The sequence below is a fragment of the Scylla paramamosain genome, unplaced genomic scaffold (assembly GCF_035594125.1).
Source record: "Scylla paramamosain isolate STU-SP2022 unplaced genomic scaffold, ASM3559412v1 Contig56, whole genome shotgun sequence".
Classification (NCBI taxonomy): domain Eukaryota; kingdom Metazoa; phylum Arthropoda; class Malacostraca; order Decapoda; family Portunidae; genus Scylla; species Scylla paramamosain.
In genome coordinates, this window is record NW_026973721.1 from 122,501 (window position 1) to 139,904 (window position 17,404).

The 17,404-nt window shown below is 42.7% G+C and overlaps 1 protein-coding gene and 1 long non-coding RNA gene across 26 annotated transcripts in view; one reads left to right on the forward strand and one right to left on the reverse strand.

Annotated features, from left to right (window-relative positions):
* LOC135098339 (ran-specific GTPase-activating protein-like) overlaps nt 1–9,586 on the forward strand; it is a 23,942-nt gene extending 14,356 nt beyond the window's left edge. For 2 of the 13 annotated variants that reach the window (XM_064000643.1, XM_064000645.1), the window contains exons 3-10: nt 587–684; nt 2,812–2,981; nt 3,876–4,036; nt 4,555–4,657; nt 4,937–5,975; nt 6,326–6,496; nt 8,365–8,486; nt 9,326–9,586. In XM_064000643.1, coding sequence (XP_063856713.1) covers nt 2,967–2,981; nt 3,876–4,036; nt 4,555–4,657; nt 4,937–4,963 — 306 coding nt within the window. In that variant the 5' untranslated portion in view covers nt 587–684; nt 2,812–2,966 and the 3' untranslated portion in view covers nt 4,964–5,975; nt 6,326–6,496; nt 8,365–8,486; nt 9,326–9,586. The other 11 variants (XR_010266835.1, XR_010266836.1, XR_010266834.1 and 8 more) reach the window with 10 other exon arrangements.
* A 429-nt stretch (nt 9,587–10,015) lies between these two features.
* The window catches only part of LOC135098343 (uncharacterized), a 36,849-nt gene continuing 29,460 nt past the window's right edge, over nt 10,016–17,404 (reverse strand). For 5 of the 13 annotated variants that reach the window (XR_010266844.1, XR_010266840.1, XR_010266843.1 and 2 more), the window contains 3 exons: nt 15,950–16,079; nt 12,524–12,628; nt 10,016–10,679 (listed from right to left, as the gene is read on the reverse strand). This is a non-coding gene — a long non-coding RNA (uncharacterized LOC135098343). The remainder of the gene's footprint in view (nt 10,680–12,523; nt 12,629–15,949; nt 16,080–17,404) is intronic. The other 8 variants (XR_010266847.1, XR_010266846.1, XR_010266841.1 and 5 more) reach the window with 2 other exon arrangements.

A 17,404-nucleotide genomic window follows, 5' to 3' on the forward strand; every position in this document is an offset into this window, starting at 1 on the left:
ATCAAAATGAGCTTGAATGGGTGACAGAGGCAGAGTGGGAGCTGACTGGGATGTGAGAAAATGGAAGAATGAGATAGACAAAGAAGTGAAATGTGTGGGACTGAATGAATGGAAGAATGAGACGGAAAGAAAGAAGACCCTGGAATGGTACAAGGAGAAAGGGGCCCCAAGGTATGAAAGGTAGTATGATGGAAGCCTGGGCCGTGATCTCTTCCGAGCGAGGGCACAGTGTATGGATGTGAATGCAAGGAGTTACAGGTGGTCTGAGTCCCGCAGCAAAGTGTGCCAGATGTGTGACATGGGAGAGAATGAGACGGTGGAACATGTGGTGGTGGAATGTGTAAAGTATGCCAGAGACAGGAATGAGATGATGCAAGTGATACTGACTGAGTTAGGGCATGATAGGAATGAAAGAGTGGAGAAGACAGGAAAGGAATGGATGGTGTTGTTGCTGGGACTGTGTAGAGAGACGAATGAAAGGATGACTGAGGCGGTGAAAGAGTTTCTGGAGAGAATGTGGCGTGCCAGATGTACGAACAGTTACTTTAGATGATGCTGTTTGTTATTTTTTTTTCCCCTTCTACAGGAGTTGCCGATCCAAAGGCCTGGCTTAAGAGTGATCCCGAGCTACCTGTACCATCAAGATCAAGATCGAGCGTCCATATCAAAGGGTTCTGGGAAGAAGTAGGTGGGGTAGGTGAGATGTTTAGTGTGAGAGAAGAATGTGTAACACTGGAAAGGAAGAATGCAGATGAACTGGATGAAAGAATCAGTAGGGATGAAGTGGAGAGGTGTGTGAGAAGGCAGAAGAATGGCAAGGCAGCAGGTCCAGATGATATACCCTATGAGTTCTACAAGAATGGTGGGGAGGTAGTGATAGACAGAATGACTGAGTTATTCAACCGAGTGTGGGATGAAGAGAGAGTGCCAAGAAAGTGGAATGAGAGCCGAGTGTGTCTGTTACATAAGGGAGGATTTAAGAGTAAGAATGAGCTGAAGAACTACAGGCCAATTGCATTAGTGAATACAGTAGGTAAAGTTTTCAGTGCAGTGTTGAATGAGAGACTGTGTAAATGGATTGAGAGAGCTGGAGTGCTGGGTGAAGAACAGAATGGTTTTCGTAGGGACAGGAGAGCTGAGGACAATATGTTTGTGGTGAATGAAATGATTGAGAAGAAAAAGAAGGATGGGGGTAAATTGTACCTAGGTTTTTTGGATATAGAGAAAGCTTATGATAGAGTGAACAGAGAAATGTTAGGTAGAGTCTTAGAAAAGATTGGATTGAGTGCAAAGATAGTTAACGTAGTGCAAAGTATGTATGTGGACACAAGAGCTAGATACAGGCTAGGAGACATAGAAACAGACTGGGTGAAGAGTGAGAGAGGAGTTAGGCAGGGCTGTATATTGTCACCAACCCTTTTTAGCCTGTATACAGAGGAGCTAGCAGCCAGGATGAGAAGAATGAATGTAGGGGTAAGTGTGGGGAATGATAAAGTATGTGTGCTCCTTTATGCAGATGATGTAGTTGTTATGAGTGAATCGGCAGATGAACTTCAAAGTTTGTTGGATGTAGTGGATGGCTATGGTAAAGACTTTGGAGTAAGGTTTAGCAGTGAGAAAAGCAAAGTAATGATTGTGAATAGATCAGAGGATGAAAGTAATGTGGTATGGAGACTTGGAGAGAATGAGTTGAGACAGGTGCAAGAATACAAGTACTTAGGGATGTGGATGAGTCCTAGTGGAAGTACAAAGGCAAAGAATGAAAAGATAAGTATGGTAAACCAGTGGGTAGATCGATGGGAAGCGCGGCAAGGATGAGAGCAAGTAAGTATGATGTGTTGAGAGAAGTGTGGAAGAGTGTGGCTGTGCCATGTATAATGTATGGTATGGATGTGATTGCATGGAATGAAAGTGAAATTGATAAGTTAGAAGTGGGCCAGAACAAAGTAGCAAGGATGGCACTGAGTGCACCAAGGTGCACAGCAGTTGAAGCCTTGAGAGGTGACATGGGATGGAGCACCTTCAGAGAAAGACTGACAAAAGCCACACTTAGGTACAAGATTAGGCTTGAGAGAATGGATGATGCAAGAATAGCAAGGAAGGTGTACCTGTGGAATGAAAGTGGAAGCAAATGGAGGAAGAGATGCATGAGAATGACAGACAGGAATGGATTGCAAGTTGTGTGGGCGATAAGAATGGCTGGGAGGAATCAAAATGAGCGTGAATGGGTGGTAACAAGAGGAGGAAGAGTGGGAGCCGAATGGGATGTGAGAAAATGGAAGAATGAGATAGACAAAGAAGTGAAATGTGTGGGACTGAATGAATGGAAGAATGAGATGGAAAGAAAGAAGACCCTGGAATGGTACAAGGAGAAAGAGGCCCCGAGGTATGAAAGGTGGTATGATGGAAGCCTGGGCGGTGATCTTCTCTTCCGAGCGAGGGCACAGTGTATGGATGTGAATGCAAGGAGTTACAGGTGGTCTGAGTCCCGCAGCAAAGTGTGCCAGATGTGTGACATGGGAGAGGATGAGACGGTGGAACATGTGGTGCTGGAGTGTGTGCAGTATGCCAGAGACAGGAATGAGATGATGCAAGTGATACTGACTGAGTTAGGGCATGATAGGAATGAAAGAGTGGAGAAGACAGGAAAGGAATGGATGGTGTTGTTGCTGGGACTGGGTAGAGAGGCCAATGAAAGGATGATTGAGGCGGTGAAAGAGTTTCTGGAGAGAATGTGGCGTGCCAGGTGTATGAACAATTAGGATAGAGGATGCTGTTCGTTTCTCTTTTTTTTTTTTCCCCTTTCTACAGGAGTTGCCGATCCAAAGGCCTGGCTCAGGAGTGATCCTGTGCCACCTGTACCATCAAGATCAAGATCAAGATATCAGATGGTGAGTCTGCGTACAAAATTGCATCGGAGGGATTGATAGAGGCAGCCACAATTATCCATCATCATCGGCGACACCATGGCTCTTGAGAAGGTAACATGGCTACCATTCTACACTCACATCATCTGGCTATCAACACACACGAGAATGGCGGCGGTGCGGAGGTGTAAATAGGGAAAATAGGCGTATATGTGAGGGCGGGTGGCGGGGATCCTATGGCGGAAAATCGAGGGATGATCGAGGGTGATGCCCCACCATTATTAATTACTCCTTTATTTAGCGATTTACAACACACACACCTGCCCGCCAGTAAGAAGCAGGTGTGGGCGGCCATCTTGAGCGCTAAGGGACGAGGGGACAAGGGGAAATAAGGAAATATGGCTCAAAATGCCTCCTTATTTTATTGTATTTTCGATTTTTTTATTTTTTTTATTTATGGAATTGTGTGTGTGTGTGTGTGTGTGTGTGTGTGTGAGTGATGGAAGGGAGGGGGGGAGTGGGGGAGTTCTTGTGTTCGTTAAGGATAAAAAAAAAAAAAAAAGTTTTAACGTAAATATTTTCCTTATTTTTTTCTTCATTTTCTTGTGTTTGTTGTTTTGTTTGTTTGTTTTGTTGGTTCTTTATGTGTGTGTGTGTGTCAGAATATATCGTTTTTTATTTTGCATTGCAAAATAAATGCATTTTGCATTTATTTTGCATTATTTTGTGTGTGTGTGTGTCAGAATATATCGTTTTTATTTTTTTCAGTTTTTTCAGTTTTCTTGTCTCAACTGAATATTTGTTTGTTTGTTTGTATATGCATGTATGTTTGTCCTCTTCTTCCTCTTCCTCTTTCTTTCATCTAGACCTCCTCTTCTCTCTTCCCATCTCTTCCTCCTCCTAGCCCAACCAAGCCTAATTCTCTCTCTCTCTCTCTCTCTCTCTCTCTCTCTCTCTCTCTCTCTCTCTCTCTCTCTCTCTCTCTCTCTCTCTCTCTCTCACAGACAGACAGACCTCGATGACAGCGTGGTGAGCGAGGAGGGGGAGTCAACCAGCAGAGTAGGGGAGCATGACCCCTACTTTGAACCTGTGGTGACCTTGCTGGAGGTCTTCGTGGTTAGTGATGATGACCAGGAGGAGGAAATGATAAGACTGAGTTTCGAGGTCAGGTCAGGTTGGTAATGGTGTTTTTATTATTATTATTATTATTATTATTATTATTATTATTATTATTATTATTATTTTTGTGAGCTTTTTATTGGTTTATTATTTTATTGAGAAATGTTGTTGGTAGTTTTGCTGTTTCTTGTTGTTAGGTGAGGTGAGGTCAGTTCAAGTACTGATGGTAATTTTGCTGTTTTATCATTGTTAGGTAAGGTCAGGTTTTCTTATTGCAGGTAAATAGTTATTATTATTATTATTATTATTATTATTATTATTATTATTATTATTATTATTATTATTATTATTACTATTATTTTCTTTCAATCTATGTTTTCTTTCTTACTTACCTCCCCCTCCTCCTCCTCCTCCTCCTCCTCCCTCCTCCTCCTCCTCCTCCTCCTCCTCCTCCTCCTCCTCCTCCTCCTCCTCCTCTCCTTGTTCTTCACATAACTTCTCTTCATTTTATTAACCTAACCTAACATGCAGACAGTGCCAGCCTAACGTAACCCCCCCCCACCTGCAGGCAGTACAAGCTGTTTCATTATCACACCTCTGAGTCGCCCCCACAGTGGAAGGAACGGGGCATGGGGGCCATTAACATTCTGAGGAACAAGCAGAAGAAGGCTGTAAGTGGTTGGGTTAGGTTTGTGTGTGTGTGTGTGTGTGTGTGTGTGTGTGTGTGTGTGTGTGTGTGTGTGTGTGTGTGTGTGTGTGTGTGTGTGTGTTGACTGGGCTGCCTCATGTGGGATTACCAGCCTGATATGGTGACAGACAGACAAGCAGACAGACAGACAGACAGATAGATTATCACTATATTATTATCAGTCATTAATTCAAATAGATAGATTATTATTATTGTTATTATAATTTTATCACCAGCCATTAATTCTCTCCTTATTTTTCAGGTGGAGTTTGTTCAGCGGCAGAATTAATGCCAGTGGCTGAGTTCAGATCCTCCAAGACACACACACACACCACACACACACAGCAGCCCCTCCACCTCCCCACAGCCCTCCACAGCCCCTGACACAGCATCTAACACAGCCCCTTCACAGAACACCACATACCTCACACATACATAAGAACATAAGAACATAAGAAATAAGGGAAGCTGCAAGAAGCGACCAAGCTTACATGTGGCAGTCCCTGTATGAAATATACCTACCTATTTCCATCTGTTATCCCCATCCATAAACTTGTCTAATCTTCTCTTAAAGCTCTCTAGTGTCCTAGCACTAACAACATGATTACTGAGTCTCTTCCACTCATCTACCACTCTTTTTGAGAACAAATTTTTTCCTATCTCCATCCTAAACCCAAATTTTTCAAGCTTGTACCCATTATTTCTTGTTCTACCCTGGTTGCTGATCCTAAGAATTTTGTCTACATCCCCCTTGTTATAACCCTTATACCACTCAAAGACTTCTATCAGGTCCCCTCTTAACCTACGTATCTCTAAAGAATGTAAATTTAACAGCTTCAACCTCGCCTCGTAAGGAATACTCCTCATCCCCTGTATCCTTTTAGTCATTCTCCTCTGTACTGATTCTAATAGACCTATATCTTTCCTGTAATGTGGGGACCAGAACTGCACAGCGTAGTCAAGATGAGGTCTGACCAGCGCCAAGTATAACTTTAATACTACTTCCGGCCTTCTACTTTTAACACTCCTAAAAATCACACACACCACAGGAGCCTCACAAACAGTCTCACAGCCTTCACAAGCAGCCCCACACTCCACCACAGACACACCAGACCCACAGCCCTTCACCTCACCCACTTCCCAGCCCCCCACAGCCCCCCAGCCACCACAAATGAAGTGAAAGGAAGGGACTGTGGCTTCACCCAGCCAGCCAGGACAGCCTACAGAGAGGGGGTAGTCCCAGTCAAGTCACAAAATATAGGCTTGGTTCTTCCTACAGTTTGAAGTCAATGGTTGGACAGGTTCTCTTTGTTTACTTGTTATTGTTTTTTTTTCTTTCCATTTTCTCTCTCTCTCTCTCTCTCTCTCTCTCTCTCTCTCTCTCTCTCTCTCTCTCTCTCTCTCTCTCTCTCTCTCTCTCTCTCTCTCTCTCTCTCTCTCTCTCTCTCTCTCTCTCTCTCTCTCTCTCTCTCTCTGTGCCCTTCACTATTGTTAGGTAATAATTGCAGTAACAGCAGTAGTCATAGTTATTATTGTATATTTTTTTAGCACTCCAGAACAGTGTAGCAGTAGTAGTAGTAGTAGTAGTAGTAGTAGTTGGCAGGAATTAAGTACAGTATTAAATATATTCTGATCTTGATTTGTGTTGCAGGCCAGACAGCTTAGTGGCAGAGCTGCAGGTGGCCCTCGTCAGCTTCCTGGTGGCACAGGTGTAGGACAGCTGGGAGCAGTGGAGGTGCCTGGTGGAGCAGCTGTGCCGGGCAGAGGGGCTGCTGCTGCTGCTGCTGCTGCTGCTGCTGCTGGAGAGAGCCACACTTGTATGGTAAGCTTCTCTCAGTTCTTCTCTAACAGGTTAATGAGGTTGTTGTTGTCGTTGTTGTTGATGTATTTTTTTTTTATGTTTTTCTCTATATAAAATTGGTCTCTCTCTCTCTCTCTCTCTCTCTCTCTCTCTCTCTCTCTCTCTCTCTCTCTCTCTCTCTCTCTCTCTCTCTCTCTCTCTCTCTCTCTCTCTCTCTCTCTCTCAAGTTAGCTTAGTGGTAGTGGTAGTAATAACAGTAGGAGTAGTAGCATTAGTAGTAGCAGGAACACCATACACTTAACACTCCCAACTCTCCCTTCCAGACCCTAGTAGTAGCAGCAGCAGTAGTAGTATTAACACTAACCACTCATTATTTCTCTGGTGATCTTCTGGCTTTCCTTACTGAGTCTTGGTCATCCTCTTTTAGAGATTTTGGTGAAACTTTTGCTGTTGCCTTGGACATATCAAAAGCTTTTGATAGTCTGGCACAAAGCTTTGATTTCCAAACTACCCTCCTACGGCTTCTATCCTTCTCTCTGTAACTTCATCTCAAGTTTCCTTTCTGACCATTCTATTGATGCTGTGGTAGACGGTCACTATTCTTCTCCTAAATCTATTAACAGTGGTGTTCCTCAGGGTTCTGTCCTGTCACCCACTTTTCCTATTATTCATCAGTGACTTTCTAAAACCAAACTTGTTGTCCTATCCACTCCTATACTGATGATACCACCCCGCACTTATCCATGTCTTTTCATAGACATCCAACCCTTCAGGAAGTAAACAGTTCACGCAGGGAAGCCACAGAACACCTCACTTCTGATCTCTCAAAAATTTCTGACTGGGGCAGACCAAACTAGTTATTGTTTGCTGTCTAAAAAAAATCAATTCTTCCATCTATCAACTCGACACAACCTTCCAGACAACTATCCCCTCTTCTTCAATGACACTCAGCTGTCCCCCTCTTCTACACTGCCACACTCCCCTGCCTGTTTTCCCTTGGTACAAGCTTCTCATGTGATGGCTCACCCATAATTTTCCTCATATAATGAGTCCTGGCAAGCTTGACAGTGAAGAAAAGTGTTGTGATGGTATTTGTTCAAGAAGGGATCAGTAATTGTGAGACAGGAAGGAAGATGGCAAATTCAGAAGCAGCCGTCACCCGGGTGGTGGACGGAGGCCGCTCACCCCCAGTCATCCTGCAGCTCACAGGTCTCTTCTGACCAGGAGAAAGATGGCGTGGCAATTAAGTGTTCACTGTGGCAATTAAGTGTTCCTGTATCTGTCTTCCTTTTTTTCCCTTAGCCTTTCTCTCAGGAGTGGCAGCTGTGCCCAGCACTAGTGTAGCCCTGGCCAACTGTGTCACGGCTGTCTTTGATCTCCCTGTCTTCCTTCCAGCCCCACAGTTACTGACCTTGACTCAAACACCATCACGGCACTCTCTTCCCTGTTAAACTTGCCGGGATCCATTGTAATGTAAGGGGTATTGAATGTGAGCGATGAAACGAGAAGGTAGTGGCAAGGGGGAAAAAGTACAGGGGAGCGCAGGAGAGACACCTCTCTCCACTGTGCCTGACAAGTCTCTCAGTGATTGAAAGACTGAGCATAACATCTTCAGGGCACGTGAGTTGCCATGTATGACAATTTGGCACTTTTTCCATGTCTTCTTATTTGAGTAGACATATCATATCTTGTCATAATGAAAAGTCTAGTTTATCCTGTATGTGGAGACCTTCAAGTTACAATACACCCCACTGCTTTAAGAGTTAAATGTACATGTCAATGTTTTCTGTCGTGCCTTCTTTGCTGTGTAATGTTGTGGTGAAACGGTTAAATTCTGGACAGAGTTGTGAGTCATGCAGCAGGAGTATAGATGTGTGTCTTCCCCACAGGTGGTAACACGGAGAGGAAGTGGAAGAAACCTTGGGACGCTCCCATAACTCAGGAGCAAGAAATACACCTTACTGGAAACCTTGTGACTGACAGGTGGCAGTGACTGCAGGAACCAATTCAGGTGAACACTGTGTTTTGTTGCTACACTTGAGAATCCTCTATCCTAAATTTAAAAATCTAAGTTTTTAATTGTCATGTCTTGTCATGTTTTTGTCCCACCAAAAAATTGATTACTAGAGCTTGATTTACTGCCATGGGAGGTATCAGAAATTGGCAAGTTGTCATTAAAAAAAAACTGGGGAAATCTAAAATATGCACCACTTTCATTCACTCCCAACAATTTTGGATAAGGAATCCTCAACTGTATGTAATCAGAGTATTGTTGAGAGTCATGGTGTGTGTATGAATCCTTATGTATGTATGTGCAGGATAAGAGGGAGGTGGTTAATAAGATTAGTAAATTAGGCATGCTCTTACCAAGATTAGAAGAGCAGTAAGTGTGAAAATAGTGGTACAGGATTGCAAGAGAGGCAGTGTGTGGGCTGGGTAAGTGCACTTGTGGTGCTTTTGTTAAGAGTGACCGGGATGGATGAGTGTTACCGGTGTGGTGTGTTGTGGAGAGTTACTGAAGAGGGTTAGAAGGAATGGTCTGCAGTGATCAGTGTGAAATAAGAGGAGAGGATGCGTTGCTTGAGTTTTTGTTGTGAGATGTGCACGTGAAAGGTGTTTAGTGAAAAAATAAGGTTTTTTGGGGAATTTATGGATATAGAAAGATAAATAGATATGAATTGTGGGGTGTTTCAGGATTGTTTGGGCCAGGTGATGGGCTGTTCAAGGGAGTGAAAAGTTTGTGAAAAGTAAAATGCTGGCATTTGAGTTATAGAATTAGTGTGTATGTGTGATATAAGTTCATGTCTTAGTAACTTTCCATCTTCCCCAAGTTGCATTACTCTTTTGCAGATGTCTGTCTTGTGTTGGCGAACGTCCTGTCTGCAGTCAGGCCAGTAGTGCCATGTCGCAGGGCGTGACATCAGGTGAAGAGCCAAATGGAGAGTGTCTGCAGCCAGTACTGGGTGTGCTGATGCTGTACAAGTGTCGAGCCAGGTGCCACAGCACATGTCAGCTGACTCCACCAGGGTAGTCTCTCTAGTCCAGGATGCACTGCTGTGTACGACTTGTATGTCTTTGCTAATAAATAAATATTTGTGACTATTCTTATTATATATGTGAAATAAATATATAGTTTGCTAACAGTGTGGTATAATAGTGTAAAAATAAATATTTGATAATTCATGCATGCCCCAAAGGTAAAAAAAAAAAAAAAAAACAGGATTGTGCCCTCTAAACTTTTAAGATACCACTTGCACATAGAAGCCCCGTCGCAGCGACTCCAGTGTCGGCTGGGATGGGGCTTCTATGTGCAAATGGTATCTTAAACTTAGGATTGGCTAAGTTTAGTAGCCAATCCTGACTTTTTTTTTTTTTTTTACCTCGGGGGCATGACCTGTACTCCCAGAAAGACTTTGCCAAAGATATTATTGACATGGCATAAATAACTATCATTGTTTTTTTTTACCTTGAGGGCATGACCTGTACTACCAGAAAGACTATTTGCCAAAGATATTATTGACATGGCATAAATAACTATCATTATGTTCAAGATGGTATACTGAATGTTTATTGTTTTAATGTGAATGTTAAGTGAATAAATACACAACAATAATATAAACATGGCACTTTTTTTCCTTATTACTGAAGTGCTGGAATGTACAAAACTTATCCCAAGCCTGAATGAAGGTGGTGGTGGTGGTTGTTGAGTACAGAAGAGAGGGACTTGCTACATTCTTCCTTCCCAGACTGGAGTGGACTGGAGAACTCTTGCAGCAGGGCCTGGGAGCAACAACACTTGCCAATTCTTATGTCCTTGCGTCAACTTGAGTGAGGAGCAACCTCTTCTTTGTGAAACTGCCTGCAGCTCTCGTGCCTCCACAAGTGTTGAAGGTTGCCTGTTGGTCCTGCCATGACTTGAAGGGAATTTTACGTGTTCTTCCTGCTTGAAATTCTTGACACACTCTTCTTACTGCAACTTGACTCTTCCCTGATTGCTTTGTCCCAACGATACTTAATACCTCTTGTGGGGCTTGAAGGTGGTAACGCTCTGCCTCTTTTCCTGGTGAAGCTTGACTCCCTGACTCCCTGATTGCAATGGAGTACATTGGGCCTGGCGTGACAACACTGTTTAATAACCAGGTGCTGGTAGAGATTCCTGTGGGCTGTTCATGGGATGATGAAGTGGAAGCTGCACACTTCACACCTACAAGGAAAACAGACCATTAGTTCCTAGATACATGAAGCTTGTTGTATGTGTTGTGATTCCTTGTAATGTGTTTGATAACTGATTCCCTACAAAACTAAGACTACACAAGATATATGATGGGAAAATGGAGGAAGCCTGACAAGCACTGCATGGTATGGGAACTGTGCTGAGATTTAATATGAAATATGGCTAAATTCCATACTGTCATATTCAAGAAACAAAAATTGAAAGAAAGGAAAGCACCGGGTAGAGAAAATCTGAAAAGTACGGCAGTATAACGTTTGAAGCTGAGAAATGCGCGTTTGATAAATACGTCCCTATTATAATTTAAAGGCAAAAATTTGAAGGATGATGCAGAGTAGAAGAAAACACCAGATAGAAGAAATTTGCATGGCATCACAGATATTTCAATGGCATGATAGTTAATACACAAGTTTGAAAGATGAACTTGATTAAATATTTCTGTATATCTGCGCTCATGAAGAACACAAATAAAAAACTTACAATTTGAAAAGAAGAGTCATTTTAAACTTTGATCCGTACCTTTTAAGTTTATTAATTTTATTCATAGTCAGTTTATGGTTCCAGAGAAACAACAATTTCAAATCTAGCCTATCTTTTTGAAACCCACTGTATAATGAACACGTCATATAAGGGAAAGAATTTTGTAGCCAAATACATGAGGAAATATTATACAAGAAAATATTTATCAGATGAATAACAAATTAGGAAAAAAAATATTTGAAATAGTCCAACTTTGAGGTGAACTGGATAAAAAAAAAATAAATAAATAAATAAATAAAAAAATAAATAAATAAGTAGTTTGATAGAACAAAGCAGTATTAGAAAAGTCTAATGCAAATTTAGAATGGAAATGTGCGTGTGTGTGTGTGTGTGTGTTTGAGAAGGGGTTATGTCTTTTTGAGTGCATGACCATTGTTTTGGCTGCCTGACTAGGTTTTTGAGTGTCACCAGATTTTTGAGTGCATCACCAGTTTTTTGAGTGCATCACCAATTTTTTTTAATGCATCACCAGTTTTTTTAAGTTCATCACCAGTATTTTGAGTGCCACCAGTTTTCTTGTGCCACCAGTTTTTTTTTTTTTTTTTTTTTTTGAGTGTCATCAGTATTTTCTGCATGAGAGTGCGTGGGTGTGCATACAGCGTTATTAAAGGTAGGTAAGTAGGTAGGTGTGTGTGTGTGTGTGTGTGTGATAATGAATAAAGGAAAATAATGACCAATCGTAGTTAACAAGCCAACTGCTACTCAGCACAGCGAATAAGCAGAGGGACCACAAAATAGCAGCCACGGACACACCAATCCAACATGATTTTACGTGCTTATATAATATAATCTCAAATTCACTTCCTTAATTATCACCTCAGTAAGCTTAATTAGACGTCAATCACCTGGACAAACAAGCAACCAATTTGCCATCTGGTCAGCATACTTCTCTCACCTGACAAGTTAAATCACTTTACCTGCAGTCTAATCACCCTTGCAGCTTATTCCCTCGCTAAATGCTAAACTTCTATAACTTCCCATCTGATCAGCATATTCATCTCTCCCCTGATAAGCTTAACTACTTAAGTGTTGTAATCACCATCTGTTCAACCTAATCACACCTACCAACCTCACCTGGTCAACCTATATCAGCTCAAGCTAATCACATTACCTAACGTGGCTTACCTAATCCCCATACCTGGACAAAACTAACCCAATCACACCTATCCATTCTAATCCTCACGTATTCAACCTAATCATTCGCAATCTCAAGGGTTACACATTAATTCCATGCACTGAGTAATAATCTAATATTCTTATCATTACCATACTCTTACCTTCACTCCTTCACCGCCTCCTTCAGCCCTCCGCCACGAGACCACCGCACTTCGACCTTTCTCCCTCGTTGCGAGTCGTGAAAAGAGCCGAGCGGGGACACCAGGCTGGAGGAATACGAGACAATGATCCCTATTCTGAAACACTTCTGCGCCGCACCTCCACTAAACTGATAAGACTCTAAATGAAGTTGCACAGGTTTTCAAAGATGTTTTAATGGTTCTAGTGACATTAACACGATTTCTATATTATTAACAGGAGAAACGCAATTGAAAACCCGGCTAATCATCTCTGTGGCATTTGAAAAAAAAAAGATATGGTGAGAGAACAAATGAAGCGTTTCAGAATACGTTGCTATATAAATTCTTTTTCTATCACTGGTATTAATTTGTGTGCGTTCGTATGTTTGCTGGCTTGTGTAAGTAAAGTTATTTCATTAAAAATATCGATGTTTTTTAAGTTTGTAATTAACGAGTGTTTGAATGATTGTAGGTCTCTCTCTCTCTCTCTCTCTCTCTCTCTCTCTCTCTCTCTCTCTCTCTCTCTCTCTCTCTCTCTCTCTGACTAAAATATTATACGTATGTAAGATGAACTCCCAAAATATAAGAGTACGATAAGTAAAGTGATTCGGAATTAAAAGAAGTTTCTAACAGGTTATGAATGAGTTCCAGAACAGTGAACGAGACGACACATTGTTTCCTTAATGCATCAAAAGAAGAAGAAAAAAAAAAACATTATTAAGAAACGTCATATGATCTTAGGAAACTTATTATACTGATCGACTAATGATAATAATAAGTGAAGGAAGGAAAATAGGAGGAGGAGGAGGAGGAGGAAGAGGAGGAGGAAGTGTAGGTTATAATAATATAGTAGGAAAAACGAGACAGTAAATAGTCATAGGAAGTGAAGGTGGTAGTAGTAGTAGTAGTATTAGCGGTGGTAGTGGTGGTGATTATGGTGGTGGTGGTGATGGTGGTGGTGGTGGTGGTTGTATTAGTAGTAGTAGTAATAGTAGTAGTAGTAGTAGTAGGAGGAGGAGGAGGAAAGGAAAATGAGTCTGGTTTTAATAGTTGCGGTACTTCTCCTCTTTCTTCTCTTCCTGAAATCCACAAACTTTAGACATAAAAATGGCGGCAAGACACTTGGATTTTGCTTCCCCCGCCCTCTCTCTCTCTCTCTCTCTCTCTCTCTCTCTCTCTCTCTCTCTCTCTCTCTCTCTCTCGTTATATATATATATATATATATATATATATATATATATATATATATATATATATATATATATATATATATATATATATATATACTATAAGGAATATCGGTCCTTCCGTCAGAACAAATGAAGAAAAAAATTAAGATACTGACGAGAAAGAAATAATTGACAGAATAATGGAGGGTGAATGAAATGTTAACATAAACACAGTTTCGTTCAGGAAATCAGTGAACGCCTCAGGACCAAAATTCGCCGCACTTCCTGTCTGCGGCCGACGCGTCAAGACGAGCATGACTGGATGGCTGCCTCGCTATTTTTGGCGCTAAGTGGATGATGCGTCGGTGTGAGCCACTCTCCCATCTCCCTCCCCGCCCCCTGGTCGTGGTATTCTGGGCTGGTCCGCGGAGGGCGCGGGGCCATCCAGGTTTCCATTAAGGGGAGGCATTAACACGGTGCCCAAATTAGCCTCGCTATTCTGTGGAGGAGAAAATAAGCGGCATCGAGTCTTCATTAACATTATTTTTCACGAGATTTGGAGTGCAAATAAAATTAAGCTTGTATTTCAAGTTTTGCCCGAGTTTTGCGTTGTGTCTGGGGAAGGTGATACCACGCCACGCTGTCCCTCCGCCCCGCGCCGCGTGTCACGCAGCGCGGCTCGCCACCCAGCACGACGCTCTTGTGTGCTGCGGGGAAGTGCCTCAGGGTATCAAACATATTAAAAAAGAGATGCCATTGTTTTCCTCCATCATTCTGTACCCTCCTTTTGTTTTCCGTGTTGAATACCTGCATGTGTTGCACCAAAAAATACCTCATAGAAAAAAAAGTCTTGCCTGGAAAATCACTGCGCTGGTTCGTGACTCGCTGTATTTCTGAGCGAGTGTGTGAGTCACTCGGCGTTCTCACGCGACGAACAGCGGCCGACTTCCTGTCTACGGCCGACGCGTCAAGACGAGCATGACTGTTTGGCTGCCTCGTTATTTTTGGCGCTAAGTGGATGATGCATCGGTTTGAGCCACTCTCCCCTCTCCCTCTCCCCTCTCCCTTCGTAAATACCTGATTATTAAGGCGGAGGAGGAGATGTTTAAGAATCGAGTGAGAAATTAACACTATTTGTAAGCGACTGAGGAAAACCATTAGAAGAAACATTACAACAAATTATTCATGGCAGATTCCTCCTCTTCCCCATCAATATTTTACGGCGGCGTAATTGCCTCAGATTCGACTCAATATTTTACGGCGGCGTAATTGCCTCAGATTCGACTCAAAACTGTCTTTTGAACGGCACATCAGGCGTCTTGTCAGTTCTGCCTCGCAAAAGCTTGGCGTTGTGAGGAAGGCTTACCGGATTTTTGGTGACCAGTCTATCTCTGCCAGCTGCTTCCGGTGTTTTATTCTTCCACTGCTGGAGTATTGTGCTCCTGTGTGGTCTTCCGCAGCTGTGTCCCACCTCCGTCTCATTGACAGAGTTGTCTCCTCCGCTAGGTTCCTCTGTGGTGGCGAAGCAGCTTGGGATCTTGGTCACCGACGCAATGTCAGCAGTGTCTGCATGCTATATAAGATCCATGCCAACCAGCTTCACCCGCTGAATGCCTCCATCCCAAATGCATTTGTGCCTACCAGAAACACTCGACTTGCGTCAAATTCACATGCACGCTGCTTACAGCAGGTTAGGTGTCACACCAGTCAGTTTCAGCGAAGCTTTGTTCCTTGTGCTGTAAGACTTTGGAACATGCTTGACGAGGGCACATGCACTGCGAGTGATGTGCAAAAATTCAAGTCTGCTTCGAACAAAATCTTGAAGAGTCTAGTCAATTAAACTCTGGTTGCTTTTGCAGCTATACCTGTGATAAATTATGTAACTATATATACCTGTGATTTTATACCATCAAGTTTTAAGTAGTTATACTACATTTACTCGTGTTGTCTGACATATATTAAATAAGTCAGAATTGTTGATTTTTTTTGTTGAATTTTTTTGTGAGTTTAAATAATTCTCAGTTCGTTGAGGCGTTCTTTATAATTGTTTAACCTATTTTCTCCTCCTGCTCTGATTTCATCCTACTATTGTGCTAATTGCTTTTCCTTTCTTCTTTCTACGGTCAAGGTGGGTGGGGGTTGTCATCTGGCAACTTATAGCGCTTGCGCTCGTCCCACTCTGCCTTCTCCGTTATGTTTAATAATAATAATAATAATAAAACAGTAGGACGAGACTTGCCGGTAAGGAGTGAAGCAGCGCCACCAAGGAACAGGGAAGAGAACCACGAGGCTGCCGTCACCTGCCATCATCTGCTGTCTGCCGCATCCCTCCTGCCTCTTCCTGTGATTGGGGTTGAAGGATCTTGTTTCTTCCACAACAAAAAAAGTAGTCAAGATTAAAATCAAAACCGAATAAAGTTATTTGGCGAGGAGTTAAGGCAGCGAGAGGAGGAGGAGGAGGAGGAAAGGAAGAAGAAGGTTTGCCAGTTGAAATTAAGCAGGATAGTTGAAATTAAGCAGGATAGAAGAGTGTAAGATAAGGGACCCCTTTGACTCCTATATGTTCCTAAATCACAGCAAAACTCCCTTAACACACACACACACACACACACACACACACACACACACACACACACAGCCTTCCCCAGCTCTCCCATGCCCACACAGGTCTGTGCATGCCTTGGACACAGAGAAGGGCACCATCAATGTGGACACCATCTCTACCATCCTGAGAATGACAGGTGGCAGGGTGAGATAAGGAGATAGATAGATATATATACATACTTTCGTTCATTCATTCATTTCATTTTCATTCACTCCTCCTCCTCCTCCTCCTCCTCCTCCTCCTCCTCCTCCTCCTTCTCCTTGTGCAGGCTCTGGTGCACTCTAGTTTGAGGAGTTCTTTGGCCGCCAAGTTCCTTATTGAAGGCGATGAGGAGTCGCTGGAGGAGGTGAAGGAAATTTTCTGTATCTATGACAAGCAAGGTAAGGATTTGCCGTTCATCTTTGACCCGTGTTTGGAAACCCTTCACTCTCTCACCACTGTTTTCCAAGACTACAGAGATGATCAGCTGGGTTGTCATGACTTTCTGCTGCTGCATCATTTCACACCCACACACACCACCCCTCACCCCTCACCCCTCACCCCTCACCCATATCTAAACCTTAGAAAACAACTGTAAATTGAGGGAGTTAGTGGAAACAGAAGAGAGAGGGAGGAAGAGAGGAAGAGGAAGAGAAGATACTGTTACTCCTTGCATAATGGAGACTAAGAGAAGGAGAGGGAGGAGATAGGTGGAGGAAAAAAAAAAAAGAGGAATGGGGGAGGGGTGTACCAGGCACCTCACATCATGTAACAATAGTGAAAATAAAAGGGAGGAGGTAGAGGGCGGTGCACCTCACACAAGTCCAGAGAAGCAAGGGGACACCATCACACAATCCGTCACCACCACCACACCACAGCAACGGGTGGTGAGTGTATTACTATAACAACAATGAAAGTTGAGAGGTTAGTGTCAATATTCATCCTGTGGTAACACCACCACTAGTCTGTCATCACAAAATCCCCATCACTCACCACAAACACACCACCATTCACCACAAACACACCATCACTCACCACAAACACACCACAATTCACCACAATCACTCAGAGCTGGAAAAACACACATTTAAAAAAACCCAACTTTTTTTT